The sequence below is a fragment of the Oncorhynchus tshawytscha genome, linkage group LG12 (assembly GCF_018296145.1).
Source record: "Oncorhynchus tshawytscha isolate Ot180627B linkage group LG12, Otsh_v2.0, whole genome shotgun sequence".
In the NCBI taxonomy this organism is placed as follows: Eukaryota; Metazoa; Chordata; class Actinopteri; order Salmoniformes; family Salmonidae; genus Oncorhynchus; species Oncorhynchus tshawytscha.
The window spans coordinates 32,878,082-32,893,275 of NC_056440.1; the positions used below are offsets into that span (position 1 = coordinate 32,878,082).

The following is a 15,194-nucleotide window of genomic DNA, read 5'->3' on the forward strand; positions in this document are numbered from 1 at the left end:
CTTATACACAGTGTAAGGGGATAAAGAATATGTACATAAGGATATATGAATGAGTGATGGTACAGAGCAGCATAGGCAAGATACAGTAGATGATATGGAGTACAGTATATACATATGAGATGAGTATGTAAACCAAGTGGCATAGTTAAAGTGGCTAGTGATACATGTATTACATAAGGATGCAGTCGATGATATAGAGTACAGTATATACGTATGCATATGAGATGAATAATGTAGGGTAAGTAACATTATATAAGGTAGCATTGTTTAAAGTGGCTAGTGGTATATTTACATCATTTCCCATCAATTCCCATTATTAAAGTGGCTGGAGTTGAGTCAGTGTCAGTGTGTTGGCAGCAGCCACTCAATGTTAGTGGTGGCTGTTTAACAGTCTGATGGCCTTGAGATAGAAGCTGTTTTTCAGACTCCAATGCTTCCCATAGTTGTGTCAAGTTGGCTGGATGTCCTTTGAGTGGCGGACCATTCTTGATACACACTGGAAACTGTTGAGTGTGAAAAATCCAGCAGCGTTGCAGTTCTTGACACAAACCAGTGCCTGCTACCATACCCCGTTCAAAGGCACTTAAATATTTTGTCTTGCCCATTCACCCTCTGAATGGCACACATACACAATCCATGTCTCAAGGCTTAAAAATCCTTCTTTAACCTTTTTCCTTCCCTTCATCCACACTGATTAAAATGGATTTAACAAGTGACATCAATAAGGGATCATAGCTTTTACCTGGATTCACCTGATCAGTCTTTGTCATGGAAAGAGCAGGTATTCATAATGTTTTGTACACTCAGTATATATTATATTTAATTGGGGTGATTGTTATTTTTTATTATATGTGTACTTGTTTGACATTTTACTGCATTGTTAGGAGCTAGTAACAAGCATTTAGCAGCTCCCACTATAACATGTGTCACGCCTACTCCAGCGCTCGACGTCGCCGGTCTACTAACCCCCGGTGCTGGCAACCATCCTTACACACACCTGCTCCCCATTATTACGCACACCTGGACTTCATCATCACCTTGATTACACTCCCTTTATTTGGCCCTCAGTAGCCTCAGTCATCAGGCAGTGTTGGTTTGCTTTCATGTTCAGTACGCATCTCCTGTTTAGTTCATTTGCCTTTCACATTGTTATTAAACTCTCCTTCTGCACCTGCTTCCTGACTCCCTGCGTATTCGTGACAATCTGCTAAACTGTGCATGCGACCAATAAACTTTGATTTGATTTCATCAACAACTTCACCAATCCCTGACTCTGTAGGAAATCTGTGACATGGCTGGTTTGAGAGGTGTTCATGTAGGCCTATTTAGTCACAAAGCCAGTAGGTTAAGTGCAGTCTGAGAGTAGAGGGAGGCCAGAGAGCAATACATGGTAATACCCTCTCTGAAACACATTTAAGGTGCAATCTGGTGATACACCCACAATCTCATGGAGGGAATGCTATGAGCTATAGTAACACAAAAGAGTGTAGAATGCTCTTTGCACCTTGCGATTTTGTTTTGTTATCAGAAGTCCCTCTTGAAAATAGCCCCAGAAGGCTTGGGAGGCGCAGTGATTAGATCACGGAGGTGTTTGTATCAGTGTTATCAGACAGACTCCAAAGTCACTCTGTCTCACTATTATCAGGCTTCAAAGTCATTCTATTTTCAGAACTCATCTGTCTCCAAGGCAATGTGTGAGAAATTAACTTTGCAGTAGAACTATACTATCTAGCCTACTTAAATACTTTTCCCATGGATTTCACCTCAGAAGCAATATCTGTGTGTCAAAGATCTATTAAATTGAGGATTTAATCAGAGGGCTATATAAAGTGAAATACTCCCTCTGTAGAAAAGCCTTAATACCCAGCTGTAGAGTTGGAGCATCAGTCAGACATGAGTCAACAACTCAGGAAGCTCCTGGCCACCAGCCCAGCCAGCTCACACCCTAGTCACTGCTCTCAGCCCCCAGAGCAGCAGACCTACTCTCCAGGTTCAGACCAGTCATAGTGACCCTGTAGACTGAAGTCAGCCTTTAGCTGGCCCCTGGAGCACCTGGCATTAACACAAGAACATCTGCCAAATGTAGTAGACAGCAGATGTTGCAGGTGACTCAGTCAATCTCACCCACATGGGCAGCTACAGTTCTATGAGTCTATTTGAGGACTAGGGGTAATGCATAGGTTAGAAGAATCTGAGTTTTGGGAGAAGAGGGGAGAAAAAAGGGTAGAGCAGGAGGAGATTTGGAGGGTCATTTAAAATGATGTACTTACCACTGTTGCACCTCTTTCTCTGTAACTGTAAGACAAAAAATAAACTGTTTTTAGCAAGAGACAAACTATTGTACTATGTATCAGACCATGAAGGTGACTTGGCAAATCCATTGGCAGGTGAAAATCACTGATTCCCATGACTGTACAGGTTGGACTGACAGTATATCTGGCTTAATAGTGCTGTCTATTTAAATTATGATTGCACTGGGGGGTTTTCAATTTGTAACGACCCTGAGGAATAATGTGTAATTCCGTACATATTGTTAACAAACCGAATGATTCATCACACCTGAAGCTATGGAATTCACTAATCTGCTGTATTGCTCCCAAGGACCACATCATTATTATTATTTCAAAGGTCAATTTAGCACATTGTGTGAGAGAGAGAGGTCACCCAGCAGGAAGGTGAGTGGCTTGGGTAACGAGACATGTTATCATGCCCACACAAGCAGCATTATTATCTGCCAGTATCTAATCAACCACTCATGGTTCTCCTTTCACAATCTGAACCCTGGGGCATACTCTCTAAAACAAGGGCTGAAAACCTGGTGGTCTGTGACGGCGTTCTGAAGGTACACTGCTCATAGCAGTGGTTCTTTGGACAGACAGGTAGCTTTCTCTATACAGGATGCTACTTAAGGCACTACACACAATACAACAAACTAAATGTTCATGGGCTATATTTTGCTGTTCCCTCTGCCACAGGTCATAATGTTGTTGTCACCATAATCTTGGTTGGATAAAAAAAAAAACTCATATATAGAATCCTGCAAGACTATCCAGTCTATGGAGGGAATAATTCAAAGGTTTGAATAGTCACAACTGTCATATTACCTGAACCTTACACAGTGAATGTGCAAAGGTCATGTCCAGGTATACCTGTAACCTTCAAGTACAAGCTCATGCCAGTGAGTGAATGAGTTCCCAGTGGATAGGGAGAGGGATGATATAATTGAGAGTAGGTGTCCGCCTTTCCTCCTACACACTCAAACAAATATCCTTTGGGAAAAGATTGCCTCATTTTAAAGACCAAAAAAAAAAGAAACCGTTCTCTTCATTTTCCTCTTTCATTCAACAGTAACCTAGACAGTGCCATTTCACCACTAAGTCGTTAATTCAACATTTTAATGAAGCTTGTCATGTAGAGCAAGGATAGGCTATTTATTTACATTGCCTGATGCAGTGTTGTTTTCTTGGGTGTTTTGCTTAATAAATTCAGGTAACTGCCAAAATAAAGGAAACACCAACATAAAGTGTCTTAATAGGGTGTTGCTTCAATACTCCTTCAATTCTACAAGTGTCTGGAACTCTATTGGAGGGATGTGACACCATTCTTCCATGAAAAATTCCATAATTTGGTGTTTTGTTGACGATGGTGGTGGAAAACGCTGTCTCGGGCACCGCTCTAGAATCTCCCATAAGTATTCAATTGGGTTGAGATCTGGTGACAATTTCATTGTAGAAAAACCTAACTTGTTTGAATAAAACAAAAAATATGTTGCCTTAGTTTTTCCATAAATCATAAAAATGGAATACTAGTTTACGTTTACATTAAACTATAATATTTATAAAAACACTGTCTGTGGATGTGTCTCAACACTTTCAAGTTCCCGTAAAAACTCCAACCAGTTTTTAAATAAAATGTTATGGGTGAATAAGTTAAGCACAAGTTAATTTATTCACTTATATATGCCTTCAGAATGAGGTTCTTATTCTCAAACAACCCCTTTACTCCACTTGGCCTTCTCATTATCAAAATGGCAAAAAATCTAAACTTGAGAGAGAAGTCAGAGAACCATTAACTTACCAACATGGTGGCATGAATGGGTTTTAGTGATGTGGTCAATTGTTTGCTGACTCATAATAATGTGTCTTTATTATTTGCAGATTGAGTTTAGGAGGTAACATTATCGAAACACACATTTCTCATTACCACAGCATTTTTAGGTCAGTTTCGGTAATGAGAACCTTAATTTGGATGTGCTGTGTTGGTAACTTTCTTTATTTACTAGGACCACTACTTAAATTGGAAGGTCCTGAACAGTCATTCTGAAAAGTACTTTTTCTCTCATGGCTAACTACCAGGAAGTTTGAAAAGACATGCTGAGTTGGCAGGGAGCTTATTGTAAGTATCTTTGCCAAAGATGAATAGAGTTTTGCTGACATCCTAGTCAAATTTTGGCACCTGTAGAGTAGCTATCTAGCTATATAAACCACGCCCCTCTGGAAACACGTTTTCTCCGATGTTGATTACAAGGCAGTACTTATTTCAATTAAGTAAGAGGATATCATGTTACCATTGGTGTATTTAAATGAGAGTAAAGGTGATGTCACCTTGTCCCCTCAATAATGAATCTAAGTGTTTGACATGGGGGAGGGGACCAGTAACTTTATGATCAAATGTTATCAATGTAGAAGCATGTCATTTTTCATACTTTGGTCATAATACTTTGATCTGGTTTCCTTCAAATACCATCTAATTTCATGGAAAACATTTTTATAAAAACAGTTATTTGATTAAGTAGGGTTTATCAAGAAATATGGGGTGTATGAACTCCATTTAATTTTCTTTACGCCATAATCGACAGTTTGTGTTCCAGCAAAGATCAACCCCACTAATTAAAGGAGGATATCCTCCATTTTGACTTGTGTACCTGTTTTCACACTTACCTATATTGTTGTTGGATATCCCAAGTTTTTGGTCCATATCTCATATTGTGTTATGCCGTTTGCCCATAGGATCTTATTCAACCCAGATATACATCTAAAATACCTTATAACCAAAAATATCCACGTCTTAATATAACAATCACACCAATATTACCAGTAAAGATAAAGATAAATTGTAAAAATAAAATGTGGCCACTTTTGACTTTTTAAAAATACATGCATGTAATTACAGTACATATATCTATACTGAAATAAGGGTTATTTTTGTCACTTGCATTAAGATCAGTAATTGTTGTATTATACAAGTCATTTGGGATTAACAATGACACACTTTGATATATTGAGTTACTGAATCTCTGAGATGGGCTAGCTGACAACGTCATGAAAACGATGTGCGCGCCTCCATTGGGAAGAAGTTGTGATTCTGGATGGCCAGATTGCTAGAAAGAATTACAAGAAACTGCCATGTGGGGAATTGTAAGTGGCTAATTTCAGCTCATTTCATCTTGTTCTTGATACTATGTCTTGTTTTGAGGTGTTTTGACTGATTTCATGTCAATGCTAATATGGCTAAAATTCACTAGCTAGCTAACCAACAACTGTAACAATGCATTTGAGAGACAACAAGTGCTCATTGTGAAAATGTATTTGTTTTCAATAAACATTGGAGATGAAATATAGTATACATGTTGTCAACCATCTAAGTCAACCCTGTCTGTTTTGCTCCATAGTTGTGTACACACGTTTTGTGGCTAAACAACCAACCCGTCTATAGAGATCAGTCGTTTTTCAATGGCAAACTATGTAACACTAACACTATGCAGCACTCACTAACACTATGCAACATTCAGGAGTCTAGGCGTAATTTCGATTTTGGCCACTAGATGGCAGTAGTGTATGCACAAAGTTTTAGATTAATCCAATGAACAGCATTGCATTACTGTTCAAAATGTTGAATCCAGTCTGCCCAAATGTGCCGAATTAGTCAATTGATACATTTTCTTATTAATTTTTTTTTTTTTTAAATGTACTCCCTTTTTCTCCCCAATTTTGTGGTATCCAATTGTTTAGTAGTTACTGTGTTGTTGTTACAACTCCCGCACGGACTCGGGAGAGGCGAAGGTCAAGAGCCATGCGTCCTCCGAAACACAACCCAACCAAGCCGCACTGCTTCTTAACACAGCGCGCATCTAACCCTGCAGCCAGCCGCACCAATGTGTCGGAGGAAACACCGTATACCTAGTGACCTGGTCAGCGTGCACTGCACCCAGCCCGCCACAGGAGTCGCTAGTGCGCAATGAGACAAGGATATCCCTGCTGGCCAAACCCTCCCTAACCCAGACGACGCTAGGCCAATTGTGCGCCGCCCCATGAGCCTCCCGGTTGCAGCTGGCTGTGACGAAGGCTGTGCTCGAACCCAGAGTCTCTGGTGGCACAGCCATAGCCTTAGACCACCGAGAGGCCCTAATTGATACATTTACAAGTACATAACTATAGAGAACAAACAAAAATGATATGGTAATAAAAAAATGTTTACACATTCCCAGGAATGTCATAAATGATGAATAATTAGCTTCCCTACAGAAAAGACATGTGCAGACACAGCAGGGGTTCAAACTGTAGAACCCAGTTCTTACATTTGAACATAAAAATCGATTTCATCAAACAAAACTATGCTACATTTGATTTTTCTGCCCATATAAGACATGTCTATGTCCTGGGAAATGTTCTTGTTCCTTACAATGTCATGCTAATCACATTAGTGCACGTTAGCTCAGCCGTCCCGCAAGGGGGACACCAATCCCATGGAGGTTTTAACAGACTAGTTACAATATTTTTATTAGCCTAGAATCATTGTCCAGTATTGTAGCTGACTGGTGCAGTTAGTATAAGAACAGTAAAGAGACATGATGCAACCAATTTCCACTGAGGGTATAGCCTACGCCCTACGCACACATGTACAGTGAGGGAAAAAAGTATTTGATCCCCTGCTGATTTTGTACGTTTGCCCACTGACAAAGAAATTATCAGTCTATCATTTTAATTGTAGGTTTATTTGAACAGTGAGAGACAGAATAACAACAACAAAAATCCAGAAAAACGCATGTCAAAAATGTTATAAATTGATTTGCATTTTAATGAGGAAAATAAGTATATGACCCCCTCTCAATCAGAAAGATTTCTGGCTCCCAGGTGTCTTTTATACAGGTAACGAGCTGAGATTAGGAGCACACTCTTAAAGGGAGTGCTCCTAATCTCAGTTTGTTACCTGTATAAAAGACACCTGTCCACAGAAGCAATCAATCAATCCAATTCCAAACTCTCCACCATGGCCAAGACCAAAGAGCTCTCCAAGGATGTCAGGGACAAGATTGTAGACCTACACAAGGCTGGAATGGGCTACAAGACCATCGCCAAGCAGCTTGGTCGCTGTGATTATTCGCAAATGGAAGAAACACAAAAGAACTGTCACTCTCCCTCGTCCAGGGGCTCCATGCAAGATCTCGCCTCATGGAGTTGCAATGATCATGAGAACGGTGAGGAATCAGCCCAGCACAATAATTTCAAGGCAGCTGGGACCATAGTCACCAAGAAAACAATTGGTAACACACTACGCCGTGAAGGACTGAAATCCTGCAGCGCCCGCAAGGTCCCCCTGCTCAAGAAAGCACATATACATGCCCGTCTGAAGTTTGCCAATGAACATCTGAATGATTCAGAGGACAACTGGGTGAAAGTGTTGTGGTCAGATGAGACCAAAATGGAGCTCTTTGGCATCAAATTAACTCACCGTGTTTGGAGGAGGAGGAATGCTGCCTATGACCCCAAGAACACCATCCCCACCGTCAAACATTCAGGTGGAAACATTATGCTTTGGGGGTGTTTTTCTGCTAAGGGGACAGGACAACTTCATCGCATCAAAGGGACGATGGACGGGGCCATGTACAATCAAATCTTGGGTGAGAACCTCCTTCCCTCAGCCAGGGCATTGAAAATGGGTCGTGGATGGGTATTCCAGCATGACAATGACCCAAAACACACGGCCAAGGCAACAAATGAGTGGCTCAAGAATAAGCACATTAAGTTCCTGGAGTGGCCTAGCCTGTCTCCAGACCTTAATCACATAGAACATCTGTGGAGGGAGCTAATGGTTCGAGTTGCCAAACGTCAGCCTCGAAACCTTACTGACTTGGAGAAGATCTGCAAAGATGAGTGGGACAAAATCCCTCCTGAGATGTGTGCAAACCTGGTGGCCAACTACAAGAAACGTCTGACCTCTGTGATTGCCAACAAGGGTTTTGCCACCAAGTACTAAGTCATGTTCTGCAGAGGGGTCAAATACTTATTTCCCTCATTAAAAGGCAAATCAATTTATAACATTTTTGACAGGCGTTTTTCTGGATTTTGTTGTTGTTATTCTGTCTCTCACTGTTCAAATAAACCTACCATTAAAATTATAGACGGATCATTTCTTTGTCAGTGGGCAAACATACAAAATCAGCAGGGGATCAAATACTTTTTCCCCTCACTGTACATCCCTGCTTTGCTCAGCGCTTCACAGAGAATTATCATGTGACACATTCATAAATTACTGAGTCAATCTCATGAATGTCGGGCAAGCCATTAAATTGGCCTCAAAAGTCAATGCCGTCCAAAAATCTAGGCAATTCACCATGGCTGAGATTTAATCAAGTTTGATTATGTAACTCAGTCAAAGGCAATGGGCAGTAATACAATCAGCCTTTGAGGAGGAAGGAGAGCAGTGAGGTCAGGGCTAGCAGCTCACTTGCCCTGCAGGCCTACTCACATCCAGCTTGCACTCTGTCAGTATCAACCGCTGAGCTGAGTCTGACGGCTAACAAAAACACCTATTACATCCTCAGGTTATTTGACTGGGATTCCTCTTTAAATATGATATCAGACCAGTCATTTGGAAAACCATTTAGGCTTGTTTAGGTTAAGGTACAGTAGGCTAAACTGTGGCCCCCTACATTAAAATATGGGTATGTTTTAAGCCATAACATGCAATATTAAATGCTTGTTAAATTGACAAATTGAAATAGCTAATAGAAAAAGTAGGAAAGCAGAGGAAGTATCTCTGCTTTCTGCCCGCACAACCAAACGTGTAAGACTGGTATAATTATAGATAGGCTTTTCCTTTGAAGTGTCAAAAGAGAATGTCTCAAACTTGACATTGGATCAAAGTGAGGTTGGCAATAGGAGTAAAAATGTTGCTTATGAGATTTACTTCACTGGCTGTCAAATTACCTTAGATGCACCAAAAAAACACAATCTCCAGAACTGCATCCTGAAATTGTTAAAGCACAGACGGTGCTCCTCCTCTAATTTGGGTGTGTGCCATGGACAGGACAGTAGGGTAAGCCAGCTTCTTTTAATCTTTTATTATGGCACTGAAAACAGCCCTACAACTTCCTGGGCTCAAAATTGATCACTGAAAACAACTTCCAATGAGAAAGGATGAAAGGATATGATTTACAAGTCAGAGGAATAATATTTAAGCCTCTCAACAGGAGAGGGAGAAGAAGAATCAGAAAGAAAAGGAGATGGAATGAGGGGAGAAATGAAAAGGGGTCTAAATTAGACGAGAGTGGGGTAAGGGAGTGGACATGCTGGGAGAAAAGGCTGGGTGCCCCTCTGTGCAAAGCTAAGGAGATGAGATCCTAATTATACTGTTCCATTCCCTGCTCAAATAGGGCAATTAGGGGATGTGGAGGGAGAGAGAGAGAGAGAGAAAACAGAAAAGAGAGAGCTGGATAAAGGAGAGCAGCAAACAGCCCATCCCAGCACGAAGCCCAATCTTCCCCAGCACTTCAATCTCCTGCCACAGCAGCCTTTCCTGGTTGTGGTGTGGTGAAGCCAGAACTGTCATTAGGCAGCCATTGGCTGTCAACTCCCACCCAACACCTGGCATGCAATGCTACAAGCTAACCACCAACCCACTAGACTCAATACTGTGTGCACAAATGTAAGGTTTCAACTCTTGTCTTCTAAATGCCGAAGGAACAAAAAGCAATATTTATTTGCAAAATGGACTTTTTTATTTAAATGGCTACAGTTGAAGTCGGAAGTATACATACACTTATGTTGGAGTCATTAAAACAAATATTTTAACCACTCCACAAATTTCTTGTTAACAAACTATAGTTTTGGCAAGTCGGTTAGGACATCTACTTTGTGCATGACACAAGTAGTTTTTCCAACAATTGTTTACAGACAAGATTATTTCACTTGTAATTCACTGTATCACAATTCCAGTGGGTCAGAAGTTTACATACACTAAGTTGACTGTGCCTTTAAACAGCTTGGAAAATTCCAGAAAATTATGTCATAGGTTTAGAAGCTTCTAATAGGCTAATTGACATAATTTGAGTCAATTGTAGGTGTACCTGTGGATGTATTTCAAGGCCTACCTTCAGACTCAGTGCCTCTTTGCTTGACATCATGGAAAATCAAAATAAATCAGCCAAGACCTCAGAAAAGAAATTGTAGACCTCCACAACTCTGGTTCATTCTTGGGAGTAATTTCCAAACGCCTGAAGGTACCACGTTCATCTGTACAAATAATAGTACGCAAGTATAAACACCATGGGACCACGCAGCCGTCATACCGCTCACGAAGGAGACGCATTCTGTCTCCTAGAGATGAACGTCCTTTGGTGCGAAAAGTTCAAATCAATCCCAGAACAACAGCAATGGACCTTGTGAAGATGCTGGAGGAAACAGGTACAAAAGTATCTATATCCACAGTAAAACGAGTCCTATATCAACATAACCTGAAAGGCCGCTCAGCAAGGAAGAAGCCACTGCTCCAAAACCACCATAAAAAAGCCAGACTACAGTTTGCAACTGCACATGGGGACAAAGATTGTACTTTTTGGAGAAATATCCTCTAGTCTGATGAAACAAAAATAGAACTGTTTGGCCATTATGACCATTGTTATGTTTGGAGGAAAAAGGGGGAAGCTTGCGAGCCAAAGAACACCATCCCAACCGTGAAGCACGGGGTGGCAGCATCATGTTGTGGGGGTGCTTTGCGGCAGGAGGGACTGGTACACTTCACAAAATAGATGGCATCATGAGGGAGGAAAATTATGTGGATATATTGAAGCAACATCTCAATTCATCAGTCAGGAAGTTGAAGTTTGGTCGTAAATGGGTCTTCCAAATCGACAATGACCCCAAGCATACTTCCAAAGTTGTGGCAAAATGGCTTAAGGACAACAAAGTCAAGGTATTGGGATGGCCATCACAAAGTCCTGACCTCAACCCGATAGAACATTTGTATGTAAACTTCTGACCCACTGGGAATGTGATGAAAGAAATGAAAGCTGAAATAAATAATTCTCTCTACTATTATTCTGACATTTCACATTCTTAAAATAAAGTGGTGATCCTAACTGACCTAAGACGGGACATTTTTACTAGGATTAAATGTCAGGAATTGTGAAAAACTGAGTTTAAATGTATTTGGCTAAGGTGTATGTAAACTTCTGACTTCAACTGTATGTGGATATGTTCATTCTGTGATTAGAGATGCTAATTAACATAATTGTGATTATCTTGTTATTGATGCAAATGCCTTCAGTCCACTTTGCCTGACTTAGGCTAAGAGACCTATTGCACACAATGAAAATAGTGTTATTTTGCCTGCTACTTGAAGACCTTTGCCTAAATGTGCATACACTAATGGCAATGTATGAAGGCTCCATCAAGCCCATATTTGCTAACTTTTGGCAAACCACCACCAGCTTGATTGCTGATCCAAAGTCTTAACTCCATCTGCATATTCATATATCTCTCCTTCCCAGTGGACTGTTTCCAAAGACCTGAACTAATCACAATTTGTGACACCATAGAAATATTTATGCAAGCCAAAAATATGAAGCCTAGGCTATATCCACAGAGGAGATGACAGTTAAAGGCCCATGGCAGTAAAATTTGTTTTCCTATGTTTTTTATCATATTGTAACAGCTGATGAAACAAATACTGTAAAAGTGTGAAAAATGTGATCAGTGTTATTTCCTGATAGTTGCTTGTTAAAAATACAATCTACACAGGACCTTCTAATCAGCAGGTTTGCATGGGCTGGAGTTTCCATGGTGACAACACCATGCGGTTCCAAACCTCTCTGCCAATAACAGCTAGTTTTCAGTTTTCCCTCCCCACGTAGACCACTCCCAGACAGTCATAGCAAAATTCTTGCTTGAAAAATAGTTTTAAAAAAAGCTGTTTTTGCCCATGTTAATATATATCTATTACCGTAAGGTACTTAATTGTTACCCAGACATGATTTAATATTGATATAAAACGGCTGCATTGGGCCTTTAATTTGTGCTGTTCTTTCTGAGGATTAAGAGAAACAGAAGCCTAGATGTCTTATACAGGCTACATGGAAACCAGGTCATGTGAGGTACACATTTAGTATTTTATTCAATATTGCTCATCATAAAATGCACTAGAAAATTCACCAGCACTAAATCAGACTTGGTTCAGTGCTCTTATAGTGCTGTTTTAATGCTGTTACATAGTTATGAAATAGGCATGTATTATGTATAGGTTATTTATTCATCCATTTTACAATGATTTTGTTCTCCCAACATAAAATATTTGCATTTTATACAATCCACATCCTATCTCAGTCCAGTTGAAAAAAGATAGAACTTTAAAAAAAGGACACTCACAGTAGGTCTTCCTGGTGAGTTCCTCCACCACCTCCTGCTTGAGCTTGCTGTTTGATTTTCCCATGGTGGGTACCTTTGTCCTCACTGCCTTGGGTTACTCCTCCACGCCTCCTCCAGCTCCACCTTTACACACACTGAACACCCCTCTCAGTCTACTCCTCAGTCCTCACTGGTCAAACAGATGCAAATATGGGCCAGTTAAAGAAAGCAATGCAATTATACCACTGAAATAAGAGAACAGTAAACTCTGGCAGAGAATTTAACTCCATCCACCCACCAGGCTTCTGTTCAGTGCAGTCCACTCTAGATGTGGCCAAGATGTGCCCAGACTTCAGCACTTCAGGGCAATCACTCCAACCCCAGGGGCTCAGCACTGAATAATGGGAGACTGTTGATTCAGAGTCTGAGTGCTCGCCTCCCCTTTCTTTAGGATGTTCAGTGGGCAGGAGTGACGTTGTGATGTGTTGCTACCTTTGTCCTTGGTTACAGGAGTCACTCAGTCTCTGGGTTGTGTGTACACACTCCCTCACACTCAGCTCAATGTTCCTTTCACCCCTCCTTTTCCTCCTTTATCTTCCTCCCACCCTCTTTTCCCACCACTGTCTCTGTGGCTGCGGGTAACTTATAAGAGAATCCTCCCTCTTGACAGCTGAGATAAGGGGGTGGGTAAAAAAAATACAATGAACAGAGCTCAGCCTTACTCCCTTTTCAATTACACCCCAGGCTTGAACTCAGATCCCAGCAGGACTTCCTTCAAACACAGCAGCAGACAATACAAAGTCAAAAGATCTTTGCGACTTAAACTGTCATTTTAAATGCAAAATACAGAAAATTAGAGAGAAAATAAAAACGTCCCAGTGAGTTTACTGGCTGAGAGATTTACAGAGTGACAGTTCTCTTTTCTCTTCCATTCTGACTCACAATTCTCCTTCCTTCAGATTAATAATGGAATTTCTCTGTGTCACAGGCCTGAGATGGCATTCATAGATGCTACCTCAGTAGCTGGCTGGTGTCTCAGTACATCACAGGACAATATGGCACCTTTCCTCACTAAGCATTAGGGTCTATGTCTGTGTTTGTTCTGTTCTTGGCCAGAACTGTCTTCTCTATGCATGTGACTGTTGTGACAGTAATCATCATCTTGTGTTTGCTCAGCTCCATGGTCCCGAGTAAACTAGACACTGTAAAAAAAAATATCAAAAAAACAGCAGTTGCAAGGTCAGGGCAGTGCCAGGAGGGCAAGATTGCAGTGAACATCAGCAAGCCTTAATCCCTGGAATCTCACCCACTCCACACCAATGACAGTGTCAAATGCTGAGCAGTTCTCAATGCCGAGTTCTCCTCAAGCATTCACAGACAATACTGAAACAGCAACTTGCTTGACTTCATTGGGTTGAGAGAGAAATGCCATGCTCCTGTATGCAGTCCTCACAATGCTCTTGCAGTGCAGATGAAAGGTTTGGTAATGGAATGACGGAACAAACAGCACAAATCTTCATTCTGTTACCAAACTTTGCATCTGCACTGTTCAAGTAAATGTGCTTTGGTAAAATGTTCAGTGGTAATTAATAAAACTAGTCCATTGTGCATAGAGTTGTATGGTTTCTTTAACTTTGCAATCATAGTTTTTGTTTGACATAGCCTACTTTGTAAAGTGAAACATCTAAGTCTCAGCATTACCTTGGAATTGCCCTATGTCATTCAATCTAGCATATTAATTATCCAAAAACATTAAGACATTCTGCCAGGCTCAAAGTAAATAACATATCCAAATTACATATAATAATTTTACTCCTCACTGCATTTTGGTTTGAGTTCACTACAATATTTATACTATACCCAGGCTGTGTGATGTTTCTTTGAACAAAATAACAACTCAATAACGAAACAGTCAAAAAGTAGGCTACCAGTTTGCGAAAGTGGGATACCAGTACCAGAGACGGAATCAGCGCTATTGCTTAGCAACACAAACAGAAATGGATATGGCGACGGTGAAGGCTGAGCTCTTCGGTTTGTTACCTGTCATTCGTTTACTTATAAAGCTACTTTCACTATCTATGACAAATAATACCCTTGTAACAGAAAGACATGATGACATATTTCTTTTGAAACACTCACCTTCATCTTCAGACAGGCATCCGGAATTAACCGTAAATGGACGAATCATCTGCTTTTCCCGCGAGGTTTCTGTAGTCTACAAGAGCGCGCTTCTCCTGTCGGTCTCTTCCACTGGCGTCAGCTAGATTCAGAAGCGCCTGACATCGCAGTCCTGAACCTCAGGACAACATGTGCTATTAACCGTTTATTTCCTGTGCAATTTTCGATAGTCTGTCTCGAACTGTAAATCAGAGGTATTGTAAAATTATTCAAGATGAACAGCAATTAAGAGTATAGATACTTTATTTTCCATTTGGTTAGAAACAGAGATTCGTTCTCTTCCTTAACCACTGAACAGACACATACAAATGTGGAACAGGGTCAGCAGCAGTGCAGTGCAGTTGGAGCAATTTTGGGGTTAACAGTGCCTTGGTCAACCGCACAACGGGAGTG

At 40.7% G+C, this 15,194-nt stretch overlaps 1 protein-coding gene across 1 annotated transcript in view; it reads right to left on the reverse strand.

Moving 5' to 3' along the window:
- Positions 1 to 14,989, reverse strand: part of LOC112262980 (neuronal calcium sensor 1) — a 29,241-nt gene extending 14,252 nt beyond the window's left edge. Inside the window, exons 1-4 of the mRNA XM_024438900.2 lie at positions 14,763 to 14,989; positions 12,922 to 13,825; positions 12,645 to 12,813; positions 2,271 to 2,295 (exon numbers count right to left, since the gene is read on the reverse strand). Of these exons, the coding sequence (XP_024294668.1) occupies positions 2,271 to 2,295; positions 12,645 to 12,708 (89 nt within the window). The 5' untranslated portion in view covers positions 12,709 to 12,813; positions 12,922 to 13,825; positions 14,763 to 14,989. The remainder of the gene's footprint in view (positions 1 to 2,270; positions 2,296 to 12,644; positions 12,814 to 12,921; positions 13,826 to 14,762) is intronic.
- Positions 14,990 to 15,194: the final 205 nt, after the last annotated feature.